The sequence below is a fragment of the Puntigrus tetrazona genome, chromosome 22 (assembly GCF_018831695.1).
Source record: "Puntigrus tetrazona isolate hp1 chromosome 22, ASM1883169v1, whole genome shotgun sequence".
Taxonomy (NCBI): Eukaryota; Metazoa; Chordata; class Actinopteri; order Cypriniformes; family Cyprinidae; genus Puntigrus; species Puntigrus tetrazona.
The window spans coordinates 12,989,054-12,998,961 of record NC_056720.1 but is presented as its reverse complement, the minus strand read 5'-3'; the positions used below and the strand labels follow the sequence as shown (position 1 = coordinate 12,998,961).

General features: G+C 33.5%; 1 protein-coding gene across 1 annotated transcript; it reads left to right on the top strand.

Moving 5' to 3' along the window:
• Positions 1 to 3,862: 3,862 nt before the first annotated feature.
• LOC122327159 lies at positions 3,863 to 5,750 on the top strand. The gene is made up of 4 exons (XM_043222353.1): positions 3,863 to 3,962; positions 4,090 to 4,413; positions 4,558 to 4,698; positions 4,830 to 5,750. Exons 1-4 carry the CDS (start codon positions 3,938 to 3,940, stop codon positions 4,940 to 4,942), a joined length of 603 nt encoding a protein of 200 aa, XP_043078288.1. The 5' UTR covers positions 3,863 to 3,937; the 3' UTR covers positions 4,943 to 5,750.
• The last annotated feature ends 4,158 nt before the right edge of the window (positions 5,751 to 9,908 follow it).

Below are 9,908 nucleotides of genomic sequence, written 5' to 3'. Positions count from 1 at the left end.
GTATGGATTCAGTATGAAACACTGACTCTAAACATCCTTGTCAGATACAGTAGTAAATAAATAACAAATTATTAATAAATAAAATGATTAAGTTTTATGAAGTTGTATGTTCTGTTTTGTGTGTTCCTATAGGCCTATATGATACACATTGCATACAAAAACACAAGCTACACAATGCGGTTAAACCAAAACCATAAATAGGTTCTACTTGTTTTATCAGTCATCAACCAATGACAAACAACTATGTCAACGTTGTCTAGAGTAGAGGTTTAACTTTAGATTGAGTCAGGTTTTTTTCCGGTATCTTTCTACGGTTCTCATTTCTCACAGTTTTCTAAACCTCAAGTGGAAACCAAGCAGCTTCGCAGCTCGCTGGCTGTTTTGATGCTACATGTCTGAATTTTATATTAAGTGTTATTACACATTTGCTTTTTATACATTCAATAGATGCCAAATCTCAAAGTCATTCACATAGATGGGTGTTTCTCAAAACCTCAAAAAAAAGAAAAGAGAACAAAAAAGCTTTTTCAAACTGATACTGTAAGTGATGAAAATCTAGGGCTTATGAGGGAAAGCAAGAGGAAAAAAGAAAAGGAGCATAAAATTAAGTATGATGCTTTTTGAAAAATGATTGATGGGATATAAGGATTTAACTAATGTAACTAATGTTTAACTAATTGTTTAGCCTACATAAAATTCAAGACTAATTTATTACATGAAAATGTTTCTATAATTCATGCGCATTGCATTTATATAGTATATCTTGGTACACATTTAAAAAATCGTATACTTTAAAGTCTGTCTTTCTTTGCAAACATAAAGATCTTGTGGTTATGATCTGGGCAGCCCCTGCTTCCCACCCGTCTTACACACAGTGGCCTACTTCTAGTTTCACATGGGCCCTTCAGTTAAACCTTCACAGTATTTTCTCCCCGTACAACACCAAGGTGTGAAGCCAAGTAGCCACGTGTTAAGCTTTGTATCGAGATTAACCATATAGCTGATCGCTGTGATGTCATGCTGACACACTGAAGTGTTATTGAGTTTGGAGTCTCTTTCACTGCAAAACACATTGTCGCTCCCAGCTCATCACATATTAATGCTTGGCCTGGACATTTTGGTGCACAGGGTACCCTTTAGACAGGCAGGTACTCCTAGCTTTAAATGAGAAACCCTTGGCGTCAATATGTCAAGTCAAGTCAGTTTTATTGTCATTTCTGCTACGTGTGTGAACGTACAGTGAAACGAGATGCCGTGTCTCGCAGGACTACAGTGTTACATACTGGTTAACATAAGTAACAAGTAACTGGTGCAAAGAAAACAACAGCACTATAGAACAGTTAACATCTTGTGGCTAGTCCACTGCCCCTCCCCTTGATTGTCATCATCACCCCGTCTTTTATTCGCCGCCCTTCACCAGGCTCCTGACGGGAGTGGGCGTGTCTGAGAGGAGGGGCGTGGTATTGGTCAGGTCTGGCGGCGTGTGACGAGGCACACCTGAAGTGGATCGAGCCTCGTCACCGCCGCCATTCGCTCCTCGAGAGACCGGACTCTTCCCCCTGGCATGCACGCTGGTGTCCTCGTGGCTCCGGCAAGGTTCCTCTCTGTAATGCGTTTCATCGTTGTTGCTGATGAGACCTACAACGGTTGTGTCATCAGCCAACTTGACGACGTGGTTAGAGCTGAACTTGGCAGCGCAGTCGTGGGTCAGCAGTGTGAAAAGCAGCTATTCTAGGTGATTAAGAGCTAGGTGGAGATGGCGGATATTGCATCATTCGTGGAGCGGTTTAGGTTTCAAAGAACTTCACGATTGGGGTCAGTGCTATGGGACAATAGTCATGACTTCTTTGGGACTGGAATTATGGAGGTGGATTTGAGGTTAATCCTGGATAGGGTCTTCCTTACATTGGCTGGAAAGAGATAGAGTACCTGGCCATTTGAAGATGTGTGTAGTTTTTGTGCAAGTGTGTTGTTTTGTGTCTCAAACTGTGAGTGGTAGAAGTGGTTAAGTGCATCTGGTAAGGATGTATCGTTGGGTGTTTGTAATCAGTGATGGTCTGAATAACTTGCCACAGGGTTGATTTTTCTGTCGAGTCAAGATACTAGCAATTTTATAGCCATAATTAAATTACATATTGGGTAATTTTTTTATACGGACAGTTTTTTTTGTATTACATTTTTTTATACATTTATGAGCATGTAACCCAACCCCTGCATCTAAACCAATCATTTTCAATAAAACACAAGACATAACCAGGAGATAATATTTTTTTTATCTGATCAAATATACACAGTCTGGAACAATATCAGCCATAACTGATAAATTAGTGCTTTAGTAAAACGAGTAAATTAGTAGATTAGGGATTAATCTGTGTATAACTTACTGGCCTAGTTTTTTTCTGACCTGCGGACACTTTTGTAGAATCATAATTTGAGCGAATTTGTTTGCTGGAGCAATGAACAACTTCCTCAGGATGAAGAACTTTACCTTCCAAAAGCCTGAAGTTATATAATGGCATCTGGCACCTAATTAAACCTTTCTCATGTACTCAAATGTTTATACAGCCAATAAAAAATGCTACACTTAAAGATACAATATATGATTACATTAGGTTTACAGTATGCTTTTTTGACACATTTAATACATATGACAAATGTCTTGTAACTGTCAAAGCAGCTTCATGTGAATCTAGGGCAGAGGGTGGCAGTGTTGTGTGTGGGGAGGCATTGGCATAAGAGAGAAAGGGCATGCAAAATCAGGAGCAAAACAAAACAAAAACAGGACAGAGCTGAAGCACCTTTCTGATTGAAATTAAAATAAAACAAAAACGTCACATCCACTATCCAATGAAAGTCCTCACAACTACTTTTTGTAACCATCAGTAAGCATCCATCAAAGTGTCTTTGTTTTAATGTTTAATATACCTGAGCCACATTAACACTGTGCTGCGTGGTTAGTGACAAGCGCAGACAGAGACTGTCTGATATATTCACCTCCATTTTAGGTTTGGATTGTGTTATTGCCCCATACTCTTGAATAAGGCACTGTTTGGGGGTACCGTCATTAATAGTGTATCTGCAAACATAGTGGCATTATTATCAGAATACCCATAATGCATTGTGAAGGTTGTGATGAAATTAATTCCCACGTCTCGCCAGAAGATAACTGTCACGAATGAGGGGTCTGAGGCGTACGGATCCATGTGCAGGCTTTTATTGAGGAAAGGCATGGTCAAAACAGGCAGGCGTCAAACAGGGCGAACAGGAGTATCGGAGACAAGGCAATAACAAAATCCAAAAGGCAGGCGAAGGTCAGGTCAGGCAGCAAACAATCACAGTATCTAAAGATAGGCAGGGTCAAAACCAAAGAGTCTACAACTTGGAAAACACAAGGAAACTCAGGAACTCGGAAACAACACTAATACAATCGAACAGGCGAACAATGCAACCTGCAGGTGAGGGGCCTACAACAGTATTTATAGTCCACAAACAGGAAGTAGCAGCAGAGGGAGTGATCACAGATCACCCAGAGGTAAGAGCTCCCTCTGCTGGCTTGGTGACAATATCGCAGCTTAAACCTCGATTTAACAAATATTTCAAAATTATATGTTAGGGGGGGCTGACAGTTTGGTATAATTCAAATGAGGTAAAACAGCAAACACAAACTGTGCAAAAGCAATTTCTAACACAGTACATGTCATAGAGTCTCTATTAATGAGCTTCAGAAATAAGTTCTACGGATTTCGTAGATGAGATACTGCAGTTGATCTCTGCTGCACTCAAGTGGTTGTGAGCTGTATTTTTCCCCTCAGTTCACAAAGATCAGACACAGACTTGATGTGGGAAGGTCTTTTCTTCCTGTCTTTGCTGCAGAGACTTCATCTGAACTATTGTGAAGAGAAAAGATTTGATTCTGAAGTGTTTTAAACCTGACAACATGAATATCATTCAGCTTCAGCTCTGTGAGTTTATACATGTAATGTTTTTACATGCTCTTATTCATTCATCGATTAATGTTAAAGGCTTAAAGTGATTTTGTCAGGTAATATTAAATATGATGCATGTTCTTCTTTTCTTTATATCTTTGAGATATAATAATCTGTTGTCAGTGTGCGGTGTCAGATCTTCTGACTGATCTGGGATCAAATGTGACCATAAACTGTGATCTTGATGAAAATGAGGTTTATTGGATTTTACTGAAAACAGCAGATCCTCCAACAGTTATTCTACAATCATTCTCAACAACAGCATCACCTTTTTACTTCAATAAATCATTCAGAAAGAAATATTCGGTGCAGTTTAAACATCGTCTGGTTATTAATAATGTGACTGCTGATGAATTAGGAGTTTATTACTGTATGAACACAGAAACACCTCCAAAACTCAGCAACAGCACCAGAATATACTTCAACGGTGAGTACCTTATTCTTTGGCTATTTTAGCTACTTTTTTTTTTTAGACAACAAAAAAATAACTAGGTCTGTCATACGGCTGCTCCAAATTCAGGCAAAGATAATTATGTGATTAACATTCTATTATGGCCTTTCTTTACATAAGAATCTTTACTCAAACATGCACCAATGAAGTGCATTGATGATAGTGCTGTGGTGAATTGCACTGATCAAAATAATACACAATGGCAGATTGTTATCATCATATCAAGTCTGATGAATGGACTTCTGATCCTTGTGGTGGCTGGTGAGTTATTGTCCTTTAAGAAAAACAATATTAGCAAATTATATAAAAACACCAGTCCTCTTCTTGACCAACTGGTAATCTAGTCTTTTGCCTTTTATTTTGAATCTCTTAAATTAATAATTGTCTTATAGTTTTTGCCACTGGAAAAGTGCAACAGCTGGACAAACACTTTCATAATACTGATGTACAGTGGACACGAGTTGTATATAAAGTCCAAGACCCAGACGGATTAGTATCACAATGAGGTGAATTTATGTTATAATGAACATGTTATAATGTATAATCTTATATCATGCATCTTATTGTGTGTTTTTTCACTTTTTTTGTGTCACAGAGCTTGTCATTATTTACAGTAAAAAAAAAATGATCGTGTGAATAAACAAATATTAAATGTCATTATCAGATTTCTTTGTAAATAGTCCTTAGTTATGAAGTCTGGTGTGAAAACCTGCCTCGTTTAAAATGTGCTTGTATTTAATAATACATGTATTAAGTCTGCTGTTAAATGTTTATTACAATTGATTGTTATGTATGTTTATATATATATTTTACATTAAATATATAAATGTTTTAATTGTAATTATTATTACTATTATTAGAAATCATGCTATGTATATAAGTTACGTATATAAGTTACGTATATAAGTTACATTTTTGTGTACATGGTTTTGCTTATAAAATAATAATAAACTAATATGAAAAGCTAAACCAAAACCGTAAATATGTTCCCATGCCAACACTTTGAAAAGTTTATGTAGGTCTATCTCAGTTCTCAAAGTTGTCTTAATCTCAAATAGAAAAAGAATTAGGAAAAGATTTATTCACTGAATTATATTGTTATGTTATTCCAACCAAACATCCAAAGCAACTTTTCCACGTCCATTTCATCAGCTTTCAATCAAGTTGTCCTAAAAAAGACAATATTAGCTTACAGTATATAAATTAACTGGGAATTTCAGTAATGTCTTTATTTTAATTGTCATCATTCATTTCCTTAATTCGTTGTACTCATTTCAGAGCCTCATTCTAAATATCATTTCTGATTTTCAAATACTTCAAATACTTAGGTCCTTTCTGTTTCAGCATCTACTGATGTTCAGTGGAACTTACCAGAAAATAGAAAGCTGTTAGGAAAGACCTTCAACAACTTAATGCATGTTTTTTTTTTTAATGAAAAATATTCAACAAGAACATATAGGTGCGATGTTTGGATAAATACCTCATTAGGAAGTAGACTAGTTGTTGTAGCCAGTCATTGATTAACTATTTAATAATCATGCATATTAAAGCAATTTTTGCATATTAGCAAATTATAAATAAATTATAACTATATAATAATGCTGCTTAAAATATAATGTGTGTATATATATATATATATATATATATATATATATATATATATATATATATATATATATATATATATGTGTGTGTGTGTGTGTGTGTGTGTGTGTGTTCTTATTTAACATAAAATTCAAAAGAACAGTTAGAAAAATATTAAAAATGAATCTTCTGTACCATTATAATGTCTTCACTGTAACTCAAATTCATATTGCTGAATAAAGGCATTCATTTCTGTTAAACACACACATTAGACAATAAACATCTTAATAGTATATCATGGTTTCTCGAGCAGCAAATCATCATATTAGGATGATTTTTTAAGGATCACTTGACAATGAAGAAGGGGGGGGCCTAATGATTCTGAAAATACAGTTTTGCATCATCAGATTAAATATTTAAAAAAATATTAAAACGGAACACTTTTTAATTGCTGTAAGACTTCATAATAGCTCTTGTGAGCATAAGGAACATAATTAAAAATCATATACAGCTTGTAACGTCCTGACTGTTTTACATTAATATTCTTGTGGTAATTGTTTTTAATAAATGTCAATTGGTCAGTTGGCAGCCAATGAAGAATGAAGTCTCTCACCTTTGTCTACAGTTGAGGTTTAACCTTAAACCTCGTGCCAGTTATTCTTCACATGTAGGTCTATCTCAGTTCTCAAAGTTTCCTAAACCACAAAAGTAAACAGCAGCATTGCGGTATGTTTGTGTCTGCTGTGGTTTAAACGCTCTATTTACTATCAGAGCACCATTCTCAGAACATTGTCGTTATGATATTTATACCTGATGAACATTTTAAAAGCTGTATAAAATGGCAAAAGAAATTATTTTTAAAAAAGTTTAATTAATAAAGAAACTTAAATCGGCGTTATGGAAAATGGTATTGTTCACATTTATTCACTGACAATATAAAAAATATAAACTCAAAATGTTTTGCTTGATTTCTCTTCTACCTTTATGTTTATTTTCAAATGCTTTATGTCTAAATGTTTTCTGCATGAATATAAAGCTGCTAAGGATTCAGAATCGTCATATTTGAGGGTCTGTGGACTTTTTTCAATCCCTTGACAACCAGTTTATATAAAAATGTATATAAATGAAAATATAAAATTAAATATAAGTATTAACAATTGAAAAAAAAAAAATGTATATCTGTATCTTTTAGCAAAATGTGACCAACTGTCGATATAATTTTATATTTTTCTACCATACCTCATTCTCTCTATAAAAGGTAATATCTATATCTGCATATTATTTGTTATTTTTGTGAAATTAGGTGTAACGTCTTTCACTCTTGATAAACAGCTTGTATTTCTGTGTATTAATTTTATTACCTGTATTAATGATGATAAAACATACTTTTCTAGACAGAGTTTCTGTTGCAGTGGTTTCTTGTTGTTGATTTACAGATGATTTTTGTTGAGTGTTATGTGTTTGTATAAATATCCTTTTATTAATCTCTTAAAACAGCGGTCTAAGGTGATTAAGACTGTTTATGACTGTAAATCTAATAAAGAGAATTGTTAGATTGAATTTGATAGCTTTTCATGCCATTAATAAATAAAAAATAACATACGAATAATAGCAAAAAATTGTGATAATGCATATTCACAATATCGGTCCCTAAAACATGTAAACATTTTAAATAGCTCAGGATACTTTTAAGACCATCTGCTCAGTTACATTAAAGCCTTTTATCTCTTATGTATAGTTATTATAATTCCAGTTTTCTCTACAATGAACTTTCTATTCAGCCATTTTCTAAACCACTGGTCCATCGTGAATACAGCTTTACATCATACAGGTACAAATGTCTTTTTTACTGATTAATAAATAGTTTATTGGAGGTTTATACATGCTAGTTTGAAGCTGGAGTGGAGAGTTTGCTAAATTTAAAAGATTTTATATAAACATGAACAATGTATTTGAGCTGTATTTTTCCTCTCAGTTCACAAAGATCAGACACAGACTTGATGTGGGAAGGTCTTTTCTTCCTGTCTTTGCTTCAGAGCTTCAGAGACTTCATCTGAACTATTGTGAAGAGAAAAGATTTGATTCTGAAGTGTTTTAAACCTGACAACATGAATATCATTCAGCTTCAGCTCTGTGAGTTTATACATGTATCCTAATGAATGTTTTACATGCACTTATTCATGAATGGATTTATGTTAAAGGCTTAAAGTGTTTTAATAACTTAATCTTAAAAATGATGCATGTTTATCTTTTACAGATATATTAATCTGTTTTCAGTATGGAGCATTAGATCTTCTGACTGATCTGGGATCAAATGTGACCATAAACTGTGATCTTGATGAAAATGAGGTTTATTGGATTTTACTGAAATCAGCAGATCCTCCAACAGTCATCCTACGATCATTCTCAACATCATCACCGCATCACTTCAATAAATCATTCAGAAAGAAATATTCAGTGCAGTTTAAACATCGTCTGGTTATTAATAATGTGACTGCTGATGAATTAGGAGTTTATTACTGTATGAACACAGAAACACTTCCAAAACTCAGCAACAGCACCAGAATATACTTCAACGGTGAGTCCATTTATGACTTTTTTTATTTCTTATTGACTACTTTGTTTTTGTTTTGTTTTATTTTTAGACACTATAAAAACAGCTAGGTCTCTCAGTGATTGATTCAGTCTACAGATGGATATTAAAATATTGCAGATATTGTATTATAATGGCGTAGTCTCATATTAACTGTGAACACTTTCTTCACAGAATCTCTACTAAGTGAGTGTCACAATCATACAGTGATGGAGATTATTGATCAAAATCAAACACAATATCAGATTATTATAATCATATCTGCTCTGATGAACGGACTTCTGATCATTGTAGTGATCGGTGAGTTATTCTTCTTTAAGGAAAAAATTAAGTATCACTTCCCTATAGACACCTTATGTTTATGTAATTGTTTATTTTACGTTATTTAGTCTTTTGTCTATTATTTGGCATCTCTAGTTTGAGAATAGACTGTATAAAATGTAAAAACTGTTGATTTTGTCTCATTCTTAGTTTCTTCATTTGGAAAAACACAACATCTGGAAAAAGACTTTAATAATGTTGATGTACAGCAGACACAAGTTGTATATAAATTTCAAGATCCAAGTCAATGAAGATCACAATCAAGTACATAGAGAGAGTTGTGAGACTTGTTCTTAAATATCATAGAGTTTATTGTGTGCTTATGTCAAGAATAAATGACTTATTATAACATGCAGGACTATTATAGACTCTGTCTTTTTGTCATTCTTTATAGTAAAAATGTAAAGGTAACACATGTTTTTGTTTGTTTATTTGTTGTTTTTCTTTTAAAGACTAATTTCGAAAGTACATTGTGTAAAGACCAGGAAAAAGATAAAGACTGTAAAAACAGACACACATTAAATATCATCATTACATTAATTGTTAAATGGTCCTTTTACAAAGACCTGCTTCATTTAAAATGTGTTTCTATATAACAATAAACTGATCTTCTGTCTTACATTTGCTGTTCTAGTGTGAATATTCATTATAAATGATTATTATTGATGTTAATATCTTTTTCATATCAAATATATAAATGATTTTAAAGTAATTTTTCTTATTTTTATTAATCATACTACATGAATATGACAAATGAAAAAACTTTGTACAGTTTTTTTTTTTTTTTTTTTTTATCTATGTACAAGCTGCACAGTGTGGTTAAACTCATCTAAACCAGAAATATCTTCCACTGAGTCTCTTAACTTTTTCTAAAGTAGACGTTTAACCACATGCTAAAAACTAAGAGGTTTAACCTCAAATGGAAACATCAATGTATCTGGTGTGTTTTTTTAAACACTTTATAGGATGAAGC

Excerpts from the sequence above, each read along its gene's own strand:
- LOC122327159 (XM_043222353.1), top strand. The coding sequence starts at position 3,938 with ATGAATATCATTCAGCTTCAGCTCT. Across the intron at positions 3,963-4,089 it reads TATCATTCAGCTTCAGCTCT|ATATAATAATCTGTTGTCAG; the intron begins GTGAGTTTATAC and ends TATATCTTTGAG. Across the intron at positions 4,414-4,557 it reads CACCAGAATATACTTCAACG|AATCTTTACTCAAACATGCA; the intron begins GTGAGTACCTTA and ends TCTTTACATAAG.